The 17,321-nt window shown below is 55.1% G+C and overlaps 1 protein-coding gene across 2 annotated transcripts in view; it reads right to left on the bottom strand.

Moving 5' to 3' along the window:
- The window catches only part of TTLL1 (tubulin tyrosine ligase-like family, member 1), a 33,922-nt gene extending 16,940 nt beyond the window's left edge, over positions 1–16,982 (bottom strand). The window contains exons 1-5 of one of the 2 annotated variants that reach the window (XM_006890048.1): positions 16,866–16,982; positions 6,872–7,080; positions 5,678–5,858; positions 2,659–2,793; positions 1,381–1,489 (exon numbers count right to left, since the gene is read on the bottom strand). In XM_006890048.1, the coding sequence (XP_006890110.1) occupies positions 1,381–1,489; positions 2,659–2,793; positions 5,678–5,858; positions 6,872–7,080; positions 16,866–16,978 (747 nt within the window). In that variant the 5' untranslated portion in view covers positions 16,979–16,982. The remainder of the gene's footprint in view (positions 1–1,380; positions 1,490–2,658; positions 2,794–5,677; positions 5,859–6,871; positions 7,081–16,865) is intronic. The other variant, XM_006890049.1, reaches the window with a different exon arrangement.
- Positions 16,983–17,321: the final 339 nt, after the last annotated feature.

Genomic DNA, 17,321 nt, shown 5'->3' with positions numbered 1-17,321 from the left:
CCTGATGCTGCCAATTGGTCCAGTGGTGAGAATCTTTGTCTTCTTGACATTGAGCCTCAGTCCATACTGGAGGCTGCAGTCCTTGACCCTCTGCAGCAAGTAACAGTACCATGCGGAAATCATGCAAAGATACCCCACGATACGATATAGCAAACAGTAACAAGAGGAGTTAGGGTGGAGTGCAACATCCCTTAACCCCGTCACAGCCCCGAGTCCTGTAAGGGCTGTCTCCCTGGAGTGTGGCCTGTAACACCTTCTATCTCAAGGAGATGAGGTGAGGACAGCCGGCCGAGAGGGTGGAAGCAGTAATGACAGGATGGGGCCCCAGAAGGGGAGAGCAGAGCACGTCATCCTGGACTCGGCCCCGCACTGGTGGGAAGGCCAAGACACGGGCCCGCCCACCTCCAGAAGCTGAAGGTGACAGGGGCCTTTCTCCAGAAATGACACCAAGGGACTTCCAAGAGCTGGTGTCCCGACTGGCCCTCCAGCTCCCCAAACGGTAAGGCAATTCCTCAGCCGTCAAGCCATCACCTGTCCTGCTGTGATGGCCACAGGCTGTTGACGCTAGAAGCTATGCCCAGCTTCCAATACCAGCAGGGTCACCCGTGGCGGACAGGCTCCAGCACAGCTTTGGACTGACAGGCCAGGCAGGGAATGGGACTGGCCACCTGCTTCTGTGAAGCACAGTAGCCGCTGACCGCTGCAGAGCTGAGACTGGCACCGCATCAGGCAGGGAGCCATCCTGTTGACCTGGGGATGCCTGGAGGCCGACCTCGTTTTGCGCCTGGTTTATCACACTTCACAGACGCTTTGTTCTTCACACACTGACCTCAGTGTTCAGCCTGCACGGAGCAAGTGTCCAGGTGCCCTTCTTCCAAGGCTGTGCTCCCTTCAGGTGTCGCCAGCGCTCACCCTGACAGCATCGCGAACTTCCCCGTCCCCCAGACCACAGACAGCACAGACGGGACTTCTACATGCACGGGGGAAGGCACACAGCGCCCGTGACTGGCTTTACTGTGCTGGGGCTTTACTGTAAGGTCTGGAACTGAACCCACAGCCAAGTCGGCCTGGCCCTCCTCCAAGTGGGGGGACTGGGGCTCTGGGGGGTGAATGAACTGGCCCAAGGTCACAGAACAGGAAAGACAGAAGTAGGGTCTGTAGATCCGAGCTCCCTGGGCCAGTACCTGTCTGGCTGTCCCTTCCAGTGAGCCTAACCCTCACCCCCCACCTACCCCCGACTGATGCCAGGACTCTGGTGGTCACGCACGCGCGCGCGCACGCACACACACACACACACACCAGGGACCATCACCCCTCCCCCCCGGAACCCCTCCTCAATGGGAACATAAAACAAGAGGTCCCGAGGCAGGAAGTGCTCACCCCGTGTTTCTGAATGGCCACGTTGGTGAGATGCACGAACATGTTATCCAGCTCGCTGGTGCTCGGCGTGTACTTGACGGTGCAGAATCGGCAGAAGCCCAGCTTGTACCTAGACGGGAAGTAGGCCCATGAGTGCTCTCCGAAGAGGACGTGGAGCGGAAGGATCTTTAAAGGGGAGATCTTCCGTGTCTGAGGCTGACACCGGGTTCACGGTCAATAACTCACATTGTGCGGCTTGGCTGTCCACCACAGGCCACGCCCAGAACAGCCGTGACATTCCACACCTCACAGCAGTGTCACAACTAAGACCACGAGAGCAAACACACAGCCACAGGGTCTACCTGACCCACGGCGACTGTCCACCAAGTCTCTGTTGAGCCACGGCCACCGTCCACTGAGTCTAAGCTGATCCGTGGTGACCATCCACTGAGTCTACACTGACCCATGGCCACTCTTCCCTGAGTCCACGCTGACCCACAGCCACCATCCACCAAGTCCATGCCGACCCACGGACACCCTCCAGGGAGTCCATGCTAACCCACGGCCACTGTCCACTGAGTCTACACTGACCCATGGCCATCCTTCACTGAGTCCATGTGACCCACGGCCACCCTTCAGGGAATCTACACTGACCCACGGCCACTGGCCACTGAGTCTACACTGACCCATGGCCCCCAGCCACTAACCCCACAATGACCCATGGCCACCCTCCAGGGAGTCCACACTGACCCATGGCCACTGACCAGCAAGTCCAAGCTGACCCACGGTCACCTGCCAGGGTCTACACTGACCCACAGCCACCAAGTCTCTGCTGAATGACAGCCACTGTCCACTGAGTCTATGCTGATCTGTGGTGACCGTCCACCGAGTCTACGCTGATCCATGGCCACCCTCCACCAAGTCTGCACTCACCCATGGCCACTCTGCACCGAATCTACGCTGACCTACGGTGACCACGCTCCGAGTCTCCGCTGACCCACGGCCACCCTGCACTGAGTCTGCACTGACCCATAACGGTCACCCTACACCGAGTCTACACTGACCTACAGCGACCACCCTCTGAGTCTCCGCTGACCCACGGCCACCCTGCCCCGCGTTTCCTAGGCTGTAAATCTTTATGGGAGGACACTGTCCACCTTCCCCTCACAGAGAAGCTGGTGGATTTGAACCACCAACCTTTCCATGCACCCCTCACCCTGTAATGAACTAGCCCACCAGACCCCAGAAGCGAGAGGTACGTGGCACACCATGTCAGGACACAGACGGAGCTAGTCTTACATGTAGCAGCGCAGCGGGCGGTACGTGGACACCAGGACGTACAGGCGCAGGTCGAACTTCCTCCCACCAATTAGCAGCGGGTTGCTGATGTAGAGTGAGATGACGTAGGCCTCCTTCGTGGATTGGGCCACAAACCTGGGCAGGAAGCCGAGAGCGGAGGGAACAGCCAGAGGTAAGTCCCTGCATCCCACTAGGTGAGCTGCATTCTTGGGGAGAAGATGGGGAGGGGACATGTCCATGGAGGAGGGGAGGAGGGGCTGTGTCCATGGAGCAGGGAGGGGAGGGGCCACGTCCACAAAAAAGGGACAGGGAGTGGCAATGTCCACAGAGGGGGGAGGGGAGGGGCCACGTCCATGAAGGAGGAGCAAGGAGGGCAATGCCCACAGAAGAGGGGTGGGGAGGGATGATGTCCACAGAGCAGGGAATGGTCAGGGTCACATTCACCAAGGAAGGGTGATATCCACAGAGGAGGGGGTGGTGGTGCTGTGTCCATGGAGGAGGGAGGGAGATGAGTCATGTCCACGGAGGAGGGGCAGGGAAGGGTCACGTCCACCGAGGAGGGATGAGGAGGAACTGTGTCTCAGGGGGAGGGGTCCTGAGAACAGAGGCGGGACAGAGAAGGGTCCCATCCATGGAGGAGGGAAGGGAGGGTCCATGTCCACTGAGGGACCTGGGAGGGGCTGCAACTACAGAGGGGTGGGGAGGGTCTGTGTCCACAGGGCAGTGCCTGTCATCCTGGCGACGGGGGACCAGAGGCCAACAGCTGCCCAACAGCTGGAAGATCCTCTCAGGAAGAGCAACTCAGGACGGAATGACTGGGTGTCAGCCAATGGTCATTAAATCAGAGCTGGCGCACAATGACAAAGGAGCAGTGGTGGTGTCCCGGTTAAGTGCCCAGCTGCTAACCAAAGGTCAGTGGATCGAAGCCACCGGCCACTCCAAGGGAGCAAGATGCCTCTGTGAAGGTCACGGCTTTGGGGACCCGCAGACAGCTCCACTCTGTCCTGCGGGGTCACTGCGAGTGACAATCCGTCCAGCAGCAGTTTAATGGGTTTATCCATGAAAACGGACCACGGCCACTCCCACCCGCGCTCCCTGACTCGCTGTCACTGGGATCACTGTGACTCGGCTTTAACGACCCTGGGTGTTTCCGAGCCTCAGGTGAGGACACCAGAGGCCGAGCGAGCTGGCCGGAAGCCCCTGGCATTCACCCCCGGCTCAGCAGCCTCAGTTAAGAGTTTCAGTGCCAGGAGATCCCAGAGCCCCGGCTACTGCCAAGGCCGTGACCGTGACACCTCCGAGCATTCCACTCACCACGCCACACGGGGCTGCAGCGAGCATCGACCCACCCCATCCAGATGGAGAGACCGTAGGCTGAGACCCCTCGACTCTAACATACAAATTCCCTCAGCCAGTAAGTAGCGGGCTGGGATTCGAACACAGGTGCCCTGGGGTCCAGGTACCCAGCCCCAGAGCACATGCTACCATGCTGAAACCAAGCCCCGTGCCTATCCCAACTCACAGCCATGCCTCGGGACAGGGCAGACCTGCCCAGGCTGCTTCCAAGGCTGTAAACCCTCAGGAGTTTCCTGCTGCAGCTTTTTCTCTTGAAGCAATTACTTGTTCTTGTTGTTGGATGCCGTCAAGTACAGCTCACAGCGACCCTGTGAACAACAGACCTGAGCCCTGTCCTGTCCTGCGCCATCCTCACCATCTCTGACACACTGGAGCCCTTTGCTGCGGTCACTGTGTCAATCCACCTGGTTGAGGGTCTTCCTCTCTTTTGCTGACCCTCCACCTTTCAAAGCATGATGCCCCTTTCCAGGGAACAGCCTCTCCTAGCAACATGCCCAAACTAGGAGAGACAAAGCTTTGCCATCCTTGCCTCCAAGGGGCGCTCTGGGTTGTACCCTCTCCAAGACATAGCTGTCTGTTCTGTTAGCAGTGCTCTTCTCTAACACCACAGCTCACAGGCACCAATTCTTCTTCTGCTGTCCTTATTCATCTTCTAGCTCCCAGATAACATAGTAAGTGACTGAAAAGACCATGGCCTGAAATCAGGAACACCTTAGTCTTCAAAGTGGCATCATTGCTCCTCAGTACTTTGGAGAGATCCCTGACAGCAGACTTTCTCAGTGCAATATGCCTTTTGATCTCTTGACTGCTGGTGTCAAGGGTGTTGATTGTGGATCTAAGTAAGATGAAGTCACTGACCATTTCAATCCTTTCTCCTATTATAATGTTGCCTGCAAGCCCATTAAAGTCCCGTAAGGACTTTTGTCTCCTCAATGTTGGGATGTAATCTACACTGAAGGCTAAAATCCTTGATCATCTCCAGCAAATGTTGCAGGTTCTCCTCACGCTGACCAAGCCAAGTTGTATCATCTGCGTAACGAAGGTTGTTGATAAGTAGTCCTCTGACCCCGGTGGCACGCTCCTCCTCACAGAGTCCAGCTTTGTGAATGATTTGCTTGGCACCCTCATGAATAGATACAGAGAGAGCACACTCCCCGAGACACCCCTCCCAATTTTAAACCCCCCAGAGGTCCCTTGCTCTGGTCACATAACAGCCTCTTGGTTTAGGTACAGATTTCCAAAAAAGCACAACTGAGTGTTCTGGGATTCTCCTTCTCAATGTTGACCACAGTTTATTAAGAGTCTTTGAACTAATGACCTTTTAGTTAGCAGCTGTGGGCTTTAGCCACTTCACCACCAGGGCTCCTTGCCCAGGACTCATGGCCTCAGACACACCATGCCCGTATGGGCTCCACAAGCCCGGCAGGACAGAAGCGGCCAGCTCACCCTGCTCCGTGGCCACACTCAGCCTGGCAGCCCACCAGAGGGGAGACTGGTTGCTGACGCGACAGCCCCCACAGAGCTAGCTGTCCCTCCATGTGACAAAAGACGCCACAGCTACAGACACTCAGGTCGCCCACAGGCTCACCCACCTGGAGATTCGGCCCAAGACCACCGAAAGCTGGCTGCTGGTGGGGTGGCACGGATGGGGGCCCGCACTTACGAGGACGTCTTGCTGTCCCGGGACCACTTCTTGATCTGCGACAGCTTGTTGATGAGGAAGATGCCCTTGCCCTGGGCTTTGCCACATGGCTTCATGATCCAGGTGCTGGACGGACTCTTCCGGAACTCCTCCACGAACAGGTTGTAGTCAGCGGGCAGCATGTAGGTGACAGGGACGAAGTCTGAAAGGTCGAGACACCCAGAGCTGGTGAGCAGAGGGGACCATGGTCAGAGCAGCCCAGCAGTGACCAGAACAGAAACACCCGGCCACCGCCTCTGTCCACCACCCCGTTCCCCTGCTGCCACCTCTGCCCACCACCTCTGCCCACCACCCCCTTCCTCTACCCATCACTGCCTCCCCCTGCTGCCACCTGTGCCCACCACCCCCTTCCCCTGCCCACCACTGCCTCTCCCATCACCACCACTGCCTGCCACCTCTTCCCCTGTCTACCATTGCCTCCTCTCTGTTCACCTCGCTGCCCACCACCACCTTCCCTTACCAACCATTGCCTCTCCCCACCCACCTCTGCCTGCCACTCCTTTCCCCATCCTGCTACCATTTAACTACCACCCTCCCACCCATCACCAAGCCAGGCTCGAGCAGAACAGGACATCTGCAGTTCACTCTCGCAGAAACAACCAGAACCTAGTGCCTGACGCACTGCACCTACTTGGTGCCAAGATTCCAACTCCGAGCTCTCCCAAGGACAGAGCAGACCGCCCTGGGGTCTCCCACGCTGTGCGACCCCCAGGGAAGCGCGCGGCCTCACCTTCCTCCCAAGGCAGCTGCTGAGTTGGAACCACTGACCTGACTGCGAGTCACCAGCCTGACTCTGTGAGCTGAGCACTTGTCAAGTCTGTCATTTAACCTCACATCACCCTGAGTGCTCGGTAATGTCATCATTCCCATTTAGCAGATGAGGAAACTGAGGTTCAGAGAGTGAGCCTATCATCTTGCCCAGGCCCATGAGGGGATTTTGTCCAGCGGGCCTGTCTCCGTCTCCTGATGGGACGGGGCACCCCTTTCTCACGGTGCCAGCAGGTACGGTGACACTCTCTCATCGTCCTGCAGCTCGGCACTCCCTTCCCAACCTGGAGGGGTGCAGACTCCTTCACCCTGACCACGGCCGGCTCCCCGGCCCAGGGATGTCAGACCCAGAGCACGTGCTGCCGAGCGGCCCTGGGCGCCACCTACCCAGGTAGAGGTACTTCCCGTTTTCGTCCTTCTCGGCCAGGGGGCTGCCCTCCTTCTCCAGCTCCTTCCGGTAGCGCTTGATGTTCTTCACCATCAGGTCCTTCCGGGTCAGCTCGTAGTGGTTGGGGAAGTGGTTGACGATCTGGTCGTCGGACAGCCGGTACCCGGTCTCCACGCTGAACACGTTTCGGATGGTTTGCACGCTCATCCTGTAAGAGGAGCCGGGGGGCGGGCATGCAAGATGGAATCTGAATCTCCGCACAGGGTGCAAGGGCCAAAAGGCAGGCCCCGGGCCGTGTGGTCGGCCGGAGGAGCGTGAACCTATCAGGTTCCGGACCTTAGGAGAGAGCTTAGCATTCTGAACCCTGCTTAGAAGCGGGTAGATTCAAACCACTGGCCTTTCCCCCCCAATGTTTTGCTCCACACCAAAGTTCTGCTAAAGCTGCAGCCAGTGTCACCTGGATAAGCGTCCCCCAGGCCCACTCCATGTACCCCTCCCACCTGTACACCTGACACCTGTAACTCCTGTGCAAAGTCCGGTCAGGACCTGGCCCGAGCCAAGGACCGCCCGGAGCCTGCATCTCAAAACACCCCTCTGGTGAGGAGCAGATGCTTAGGATGCTTGTTGATGAAGAAGCTAAACCCAGTCCCTTCCCAGACGTTCACACCCAAGTTCAGGCGGCCAGGAGGCAAGGACAGCGGGCTATTCAAGGCGCCGGAGGCAGCACTGACCAGGCTCTGAGGTTTCCGACTGTGTAGCCCCTACTGAGAGGACGAGAAGGAGGATGGGAGGCAGGAGGCTGGGGGCACACCAACAGAGAGAGCTGGGTTCCTTCTAACCTCGAAGAAAGCCACTGTCACACCGCCAGCCTCACACCCTGTCACCAGCCTCAGAGGCGAAGGGAGAGAAGAGGAAGAAAGGGCTGGCACTAACAGTCAGTAGTCATCCCAAGACTCTGCTCTGTGGTCCTTGTACCGCTACCCCAACTCCACCAATCTTAGAAGAGCATCTAGAATAAAGACACTGTTCTCCCCACTTTCCACTGTAAAAAATTTCAACCCTGCATGAAAGCAGGGGGAAACGCATAATGGATCCCATTACCCCGCCTCAACAGTTAGTGATGCACAGCCCATCTGGAGTCATTTCTCTTCCCATCCACTTCTGATGTCCAAAACCATATTTCTAAGTCTCTCAAAGTTAAGAAATGCCCTTTGTTCATAGTACACGATTGTCTACTATTTTTATACAACTACTGCAACAAAAGTACGAGTGATTTATGAGTGTTGTTATGTGCCGTCAAGTCACCTACGACTCACAGCAACCATATATACAACAACAGCTCTGAACCTGCCCTCGCTTGAGCAGATCTCACTGTCTGGGACACATCTACCCCCATGACCCTAGTTATTGTGTCATTCCCTCTCATTCAGGTCCTCCTCTCCTGCGCGCTGCCGCTCCACCCTTCCTAGCATCATGTCCTTCTCCAAGTGCCCAAAGACGGAGCTTCAAAATCCTAGCCTCCAACCGAGGAGCACTGTTTCACGCTCTGCAGGACAGAATTGTTCTCTTGGCGGTCTGTGATGTTCAGTACTCTCCTCCAGCACAACAACTCAAAAGCCTATCATCAAACAGCGCAGCGTTCACAAGTCCCTCTGGCCTGGTGCACGCTGATGGGTCTGCGGAAGTACACTCAGCCCTGTGATTGGCTGCTCTGGGTGTCAGGTTCGGGGGCAGGGGGTGGGGGGCAGCAAGTACACTCAGCCCTGTGATTGGCTGCTCTGGGTGTCAGGTTTGGGGGCGGGGGGCAGCTCCGCCTCCTGCACCGGCAGACCCGGCCCCACTTGAGCTCCCACCTCTCCTACATCCCTCTACTTCTACAGCCTCTGCCGGCAGCTGACTTACTGAAGACACTGGGTCTTTGTCTTGGAGAGGCTTTCCCAGGTTCCTGTCCAGCTTGCTCCTCAGGTCCTTTCATTCCCACGTGTGGGGAAGTTTGGGCACAGCTCCGAGCATCAGCTGGTGCGCAGGGTGGGGTGTCACTCTTCTTAAGGTGTTGAGAATTTCAAATTCAAAAGGAATGCAACGTGAGCCCTCAGTGAGAGCAGATGACTCGTGGGATTGTACATTTTCTACTGTTACAGGAAGCAGCTGAAGACCATGCTGCTGATACAGTTAGCCTGACTCATCTCGGTGATCTTTACAGCTCTCAGGTGCTGTGGAGAAGATTCTGCCTCAAGGCGACCCGGCTGCTGTCACAGAGCAGATCTGCTCCACGGCATTTCCTTGCTCTGATCTGCACACCCTCCCGACCACAAAACACCATCTGATGGGTACAGATCAGATCACCAGGCCTTTCTTCCTCTTCACTTTTCCTTCAGGTGAGCAGCTGAGTGAAAACCAAGTGCGCCACCTGGGGGTTTTTTATTAGTGAAGCAAAAGCTGAATAAGAAATGTCACATTTGGGCGAGCTGTGGTGACCTAGTGGTAAGAAGCTACACTGAAATCCCAGAGGTGTGCGGTTCAAATCCACCAGATGCTCTGCTGAAGAAGGAGGAACAATCGCCTCCTGTACCAGTCAGATCCGATTTGACGGTACACACATTAAAAAGAAAGAAAAAAATGTTACGTTTGTTTGAACGCTGTCTTCACAATACAGTGTGGCTTTTACACTGATTGTGCACCTCAGATCGGACTCGTCACACTCGAGCTCAGGGGACACTGAGGAGAGTGGCCAGCTGCCAGGCAGCGCTGGGCTAGATCCTTCTAGTCACTGTTGCCACACGGACGTCAGCAGAGCAGCACTGCCCGACAGGGTTTGCTGGCTGCAATCTTTCCAGCTGTGGCACTGGTGAAGGGCACTGAATATACCGTGGACTGCCAGGAGAACAAACAGGTCCGTGCTGGAGAGGGTGAGACCAGGCTGCTCAGAGGAGGCAAGGATTCTGAGGCTCCGTCTAACATACTTTGGACATGTTGCAAGGAGGGACCGGTCCTTGGAGAGGGACATCATGCTTGGGAGGGTAGTGGGACAGCACAGGAGGGGAAGACCCTCGTTGAGATGGATCGATTCAGTGACTGCAGTCCTGGGGGTGGGGGTGTCAGAGACAATAAGGCTGGCACAGGATAGAGCAGGGTTCAGAGCTGTTGTACATAGAGTCGCTATGAGATGCAATTGACTCAACAGCACGTAACAACAACAATCTTTCCAGATTTGCAGATGACATAACCTTGCTTGCTGAAACTTAAGAGGAGACCTAAGTTTGCTTCTGCTTTTGCTGCAATATGGATTGAAGCTCAGCACCAAGAAAAGGATTCTCACCACTGGGCCAATTGGCAGCACCATAATAGATAGAGAAGAGACTGAGGTTGTCAATAATTTCATCTGGCTCAGATCCACAATCAACACTCTCGGAACCAACAGTCAGGAAGTCTGCTGTCAGGGACCTCCCCAAAGTACTAAAGAGTAACGACCTCAGTCTCGGGACTAAGGTGTGCCTGATCCAGGCCATGTTCTTTGCAATTACTTGCTATCCCTCAGAGAACTGGACAATGACTAAGGATGACCGGAGTATCAATGTCTTTGAGTTGTGGTGCTGGAGAAGAGTACTGAACATACTGTGGTCTGCCAAGAGAACAAACAGATCTGTCCTGGAGAGGGTGAAACCAAGCTGCTCCTTGAAGGCAAGGATGTTGATGCTTCGTCTCACATACTTTGGGCATGTGGCCAGAAAGGACCAGTCCTTAGAGAAGGACATCATGCTTGGAAAGCGGAGGGACAGCACGGGAGAGGAAGACTCTGGATGAGAAGGATTGACACAGTAACTGGGATAATGGAGGTAAGTGTGTCAGATTCAGTGAGACTGGCTCAGCGAGGCCGGCTTCAGAGCTGCTGTACACAGAGTTGCTGAGTCGCAAGTGACTTGACAGACATAACAACAACCATCTTTTCAGCACTTAGATCACCAGCTGCTCTTCCATGGAGCCAATGGTACATTCAAACTGCCAGTCGGGGTTGGGAACTGAGCACTTAAATGTCACGTCACCAAAACTCCAAGGACTAACCTCCTCCAGCAACACGCCCTCAGTACGTGAGACGGAGCTTCACCGTCTTTGCCTCCAGGGGGCACTCTGGCTGCACCTTCTCCTTGGACAGGGACATCACGCTTGGGAAGGCGGCGGGACAGGGATGGAGAGGAAGATGCTCAACCAGGTGGCCTGACACAGCGACAGCAGCAATGGGCCTGGGAGTGTCAGTGAGTGTGAGGCTGGCACAGGAGAGGACAGGGTTCAGATCTGTTGTTCACGGGGTTGCTATGGATCGCGCCAGACTCGACAGCACCTAACAACAACAACAACACTTACACCATAGCAAAGGGTCAATTCCAACTCACAGCAGCCTCACAGAACAAGGTAACTTCCCCAACAGGAGTCGCAGGCCTGGAATCTTTACAGAAGCAACTGCCATATCATTCTCCCACAGAGCAGCTGGTGGATTTGAACCACCAACCTCCCAGTTTGCAGCCAAAGGCTTAACCACTATAAAACCAGGGCTCCTCACTGTAATAGTTTTGCAAACAGGAGACATTCTCTTTCGGGCATCAGGGCTGTGTCCTCTCAGCATATCTATTCAATCTTTAGAGGCTGAGCAAATAATTCCAGAAAATGGGCTGCTTCTAGAAGAATGTGGCATCAGGATTGGAGGAAGACTCAACAATCTACGTTATACAGATGACACAACCTTGCTTTTAGAAAATGAAGACATAAAGCACTTGCTGCAGAAGATCAAAGACTCCACTCTTGAACATGTTACATCAAGGAAGCAAAATACCCCTCACCACTGGATGGACAGACAACATAGGCTAGACGGAGAAAAGAACACTTCATTTTACTTGGATCCACAATCAACATCCAGGGTCCGTGAGTCAAAATCAACAGATGCCTCTCCAAAGTTCTAAGGAACAAGGATGTCAGTTCTACAGACTAGGACGCGCCTGACCCAAGCCACGGCCTTTTCAACTGCTGCTTATACATCTGAAAGTTGACACTGAATAAGGAAGATGGAAGAAAAACTGAAGCCTTTGGACTGTGGTGCTGGCAGAGAGAATGGAACACCCTACGGATGGGCAAACAGAAGACAAGACGTGTCTTGGAGGAAGTGCTACTCAGGCGCTCGTGGGAAGCAAGGCTGCTGAGGCTCCGTCTTGTACACTCTGAGCATTCGTCAGGCGGGGTCCGTCCTTGGACAGACAGACAGGCTGGGAAAGGGAGAGGGACAGGGCAAAATGGGTCAACCCTTGAAGAGATGCCCTGGCACAGAGACAATGGGACTGAGCGGGCAGAGACAGCGAGGATGGCACAGGACAGGGCAGGATTCACGTCTGCTGTTCACACGGCCTCTGCCGGCCGCAGCCATGGGGGCTAACACGTCTGCTGTTCAGAGGGCCACTGACAGCCGCGGCCACGGGGGTTAACACGTCTGCTGTTCAGAGGGCCACTGACAGCCACGGCCACGGGGGTTAACACGTCTGCTGTTCAGAGGGCCACTGACAGCCACGGCCACGGGGGTTAACACGTCTGCTGTTCAGAGGGCCACTGCCGGCTGCACATGTCTGCTGTTCAGAGGACCACTGCCGGCCGTGGCCACGGGGGTTAGCAACACATCATCATCCCTTCACTGGAGTTTTTCCTATAAGGAGAAACTTCTCTTCCACAACAGTTCAGATGCCCTGATAGAGACTTCACACAGGGAAAACAGATGATGTGCCCGGATCTTACCTTAGAGCCATCATTCTCATGATAACGAGAGGGTTCCCTACCATCTTCTAACTCACATTCATTGCTGTTGCGTAGGACTGACTCACGGCTGAGCTTTCACTGGGTTAACAAGGCTATAAATCGACCAGGAGGAGAATCTGCCTCTTTAAACCAGCAGAGAGGCCTGGCCTGTAGGTTGGCAGCACACCTCGCTGTGGGTTACTCCACCAGAGCTGCCTGGTACATGGTATACTTTATATAATTAACAACAATTAATATACAGTGTATGTATATACGTACTCCATAAAGTAATACACCGACTTATATGTTATTGTTGTGTATCGTAGAGTCGGAACCGACCCCTAGCTGACACTCTGGGTGTCAAACAGTTGTGTTCTAATTATGTAGCATCAAACACAAATGACCCCAGGGTCGGCATGAGAGAGCAGGCAGGAGGTCAGATTCCAAGCCACAAACACATGGGAAGAGTCATGTTGCTGCCCTAACACAGCGCACAAAGACGATGGTCTACAATCCTCGTTGGTGAGCAGTCACGGGGCTCGAAAAGGCACTGAAAACACTGCCAAGAGTCTCCCTGCCTGAGACGAAGAAGAGCAAAGGAAATCGAAGGCACACAGAGATACTTAGCCCAGGGGAATAACGGACCAGGCAAATGTCAGCCTCCAACATGTTGAAGAACTGGACGGTGCCAGCTCCCCCTGCTAACCACGACAAAAAGGGATCACGGCAGAGGGTCCTGGGCAGGATGGGAGAAAACGTGCAATAAAACTCACAATCACACACACGCCTGGGCATGCTGGCCTAACACCTGTGGGAACTGGAGACAGACCACGCGCTCTCAGTGACCCCCTGCGCCTGGAAGTGAAGTCAGTCCTATGACTCAACAGGCGGACAACAGGCGGCTTACAAGGTGAACGACGACATCGGAAAGGTGCTGCACCTGCACGCAGGTGTCCCCGCCAAGGAGCTGCGGCCACGACAGGGCCAGAGAGCTGGGGGGTCGGCAGGGGTTGCTTCTGTTTGGCGGCTTTGCCAAAGTCACTTCTGTTTAGGTTAATGGTGCTCATGCCACTTCTTGGGGCCACTTGAGGGAGAGGTGGGGTCATGGGCCGTTTCCAGAGAGGACCTGACCCAGGACTTCTCAAAAGGGCTCAGCTCACTGCTGTCTGCCTGTCCTTCCCCTTCTGCAGGGCAGCCTTGTTGTTCGTTTATACATTGTTGCGGTTCTTTTTTAACTTTGTTGCATTGTGGCAACAACATTCACCTGAGCTGCTGGGCTTTACAACCCTGTGGTTCTACTTGGTTAGGTTTCTCTGAAGCGTGTGGCCTGAACTGGGGAAACAGGTTTCCTATGTGTTTAGAGGAGAAATGTGATGTGATGAAGGCACGGGGTGATGGGGACCTGTGGGGCTGTGCTTCACCTGCTCAATTCCCTTTCCCAGCTGAAAGAGCCCACGATGCTTCCAGGGGAGCTGCCGTCTGTTTGTGGGGATAGTAGAAGCCAGGAGTCATAACAAGGAGGGGACCAGGATGTGTTTAAGGCACCAGGTCAAGAAGTCCTTAATGACAGAGGGGGGAGGGGGTTCCTCCTTAGCTTGATTTTGCGAGCTTCAGTTTCTTTAGTTACTTCCAATCATGCTCATTTTTAACAGCATCAGCGCCGAGTTTTGAATAAGGCAGAGGGAGCACGTTACGGGCCCAGTATAAACGTTCAGACTAGTAAGAACCTAAGGGGTTCTCACTTTGGTTGAGAAGAAATCCTAGACGGGGGCCAGAAAAGGCACAGGCAGTTCTTAATAAAATGGAGTGATCTTTTTTTTTAAAATAGGGGGTAAAAACCCCAACAAACCAAAAACCCCATGAATGATTGAATGTAAACCCAACTGCAGCATAAACTTTCACCAAGAACACACTTTTCTTTCAGAAAAAGCCCTGAGGTTCTCTGGTGTTTGTGCACAGCCTGCAGTGGATGGTAGGACAGACCCATGCAACACGGTGACAGACTTCACGCTCCACGGGCCTTCAGTTCCCGCCCTGGGTGCAGGCTACTCATGCACAGCAGTTATCAGGACACACGCACAATTTGACAGCATTCTTTCACTACTTCGAAGTGCCTTGCACAACCTTACAGACTGCTCTACAATCTTCATGGTTATTTGAACTGTGGAACACAGTTCTCTCAGCAGATGCACTTAACTTTACTGCAGTTTCCAGTGTTTCCCCCTAGCCACTTGTCAAAGCTAAAAAGGACTTCTTTTTCCTGAGTTTGCAGCAAATCGGGCATGGACAGATGCTGCCTTTGTGAAGGGGTGGCACCCAGCCCAGGTATGAGTTGCCCACAGGTGCTGGTCCGCCTGCCACCTGCACCTGGAGCCGAGGCCATGATCTGAGGCACAGGCCAAGCAAACAGTCCTCGTCCACCCCCTGCTGGATCCAGGCAGGGTGCAGGGACAAACAGGGCCAGGCAAGGTCCTCCCCTCAGCAGGAGAGTGACACGCACAGAGGGAACAGAGAGAGAACAAGTCACAGCACACCCTGAGCGGCTGGGGCCAGCAGAGGCCAGGGCGCACATGTGAACGTGTGCAAGGGCTGCCAGGGCGCATGCGTGCACACGTGTGCCCTCAGCTCGTGCACCAGGAGCGCAGGGAGACTCCCGCCACAACGGGGACTGTGAGAGCTTCAGAGGCTGCAAAGCTCAGAGCCCGCTGGTGGAGGGCGCCCCCAACCCCGAGATGCGCTGACTCCCCAGGGGCCTGGCTGGGTTCACTGTGGGTGTGCCCACGTGTGTGTGTGTGTGTGTGTGTGTATCGGGGGGGACAAGAGAATGAACAGCAAGGATGCAAAGATAATGAGTGTCCAAACATCCTGTCAGGGAAACAGTCGAATGTGCGGAGGGGTCCAGCGGAGGGGTGGGATCAATAGGGAAAGTAGGGTGGGGGAGACAGTGACAACTCTGATGTTCTCCCGCCCATAGCCCCACAGAGAATTGTGGTGGATTCTCCAGACCGCCAGCTTCAGAGGTCTCCTGAGGTGCCTGCAGGTTAAAGGGGTCTGGACAGGTCTCCCGGGACAGGGTCTGCTACTGTGGACTGTCAGATGGGATCTAGGCAAGGTCTGGAGGCAGGAGGGGGCTGGAGGACACAGGCCCCTGCAGTGACCGGGGTGGGTGCAGTCTGGCGGTAGGGCTGGGTGGGGAAGGGGCTTCTAAAGTGATGCTCAGGCTCCATGGCGAGAGAGGACCACGTTGTTGGTTTCCCTGCCCTAGTCTAATGCCCTGTCCAGTAGTCTAACACAGTGTCCAGTAGTCTAACGCACTGTCTGGTAGTCTAACACCCTGTCCAGTGGTCTAACACAGTGTTCAGTAGTCTGACACCCCATCCAGTAGGCTGACACCCCGTCCAGTGGTCTAACACCCTGTCCAGTGATCTAACACCCCGCAGTGGTCTAACACACTGTCCAGTGGTCTAACACACTGTCCAGTAGTCTAACGCAGTGTCCAGTAGTCTAACACACTGTCCGGTAGTCTAACACCCTTTCCAGTGGTCTAACACAGTGTCCAGTAGTCTGACACCTCGTCCAGTAGGCTGACACCCCATCCAGTGATCTAACACCCCGCAGTGGTCTAACACACTGTCCAGTGGTCTAACAGCCTGTCCAGTAGTCTAATGTCCTGTCCAGTAGTCTAACACCGTGTCCAGTAGGCTAACACCCTGTCCAGTGGTCTAACGCCCCATCCAGTGGTCTAACACCCTGTCCAGTCGTCTAACGCCCTGTCTGACGCCCTGTCTGGAGGCTGCACTTCGGTGTGGCTTTGCTCACTCCCAGCCGCATGCTCTCAGCAAAGCTCCGGACCTTTGTCCACATCCTCCTCCTGCCTCCTTCCTTCTGGAAAGTCCCCCAGGTGGGGCAGCCAATGACTCCCAGGTGACCTGCAGCTCTGGGCAACAGCACCTACTAGGCAGGCCCCCTGGGATGGGGCGATGGGGCTGGGCTTCCTCACACCACTTCCTTCATGCCCTCAGGGTGCAGCCCGCCCACTGCCTTGGCACACATCTGTCCACACACACACACCCCGGGAGAGGACTCTCTGGACCCACAGCCACCAACCTCCTAAAGCAGAATCCTTTCCACACAGCGGCCTGTGTCTGCGCTGCTGGAATCAACTAGCCTGCAGAACAGACTGAACGAGGGCAGCCCAGGCTCGCGTCCCGCACTCACCAGTAAAAATTCCAGTCCTCGTTCTCTGTGACCTGGACCCATCCTCTCTTCTCGAAGTTGTTTATCAGCACTGACTTCTCAATGTCAGTGACCCATTTCACTTTTCCGGCCATAATCCTGGAAGAGATGAGCCTGTCACAGCCATGATACTTCAACAAGCAGCTTCTCCAACCAAAGGGATCCTGGAAATAACCCACACAACATGCTTTGGTCCCCCACCCCAAGCTCAGCAACAGGCCTTCACAGGGGAGACGTGCCCCAGGGCCAGCGGGCAATGTCTAGAGATGCTGTCACAACTGGCGTGACAGGTGCTACTGGCAGCAGGGGAGGAGGCCAGGGGTGCAGCTCAGCACCCCACAGTGCACAGACCCACCCGGCCCCAAATGGGACTGGCGTCATTTCTGAAAACCCCAGTCGAATGAGAGAGGAGAGCAGTTAAAGAGTTATCCACAAGGG

This window comes from Elephantulus edwardii, unplaced genomic scaffold (genome assembly GCF_000299155.1).
Source record: "Elephantulus edwardii isolate Elephantulus edwardi_28Jun2011 unplaced genomic scaffold, EleEdw1.0 scaffold00086, whole genome shotgun sequence".
Classification (NCBI taxonomy): domain Eukaryota; kingdom Metazoa; phylum Chordata; class Mammalia; order Macroscelidea; family Macroscelididae; genus Elephantulus; species Elephantulus edwardii.
Note: the sequence above shows the minus strand (reverse complement) of the source record. Positions and strands in the feature narration are given on the sequence as shown.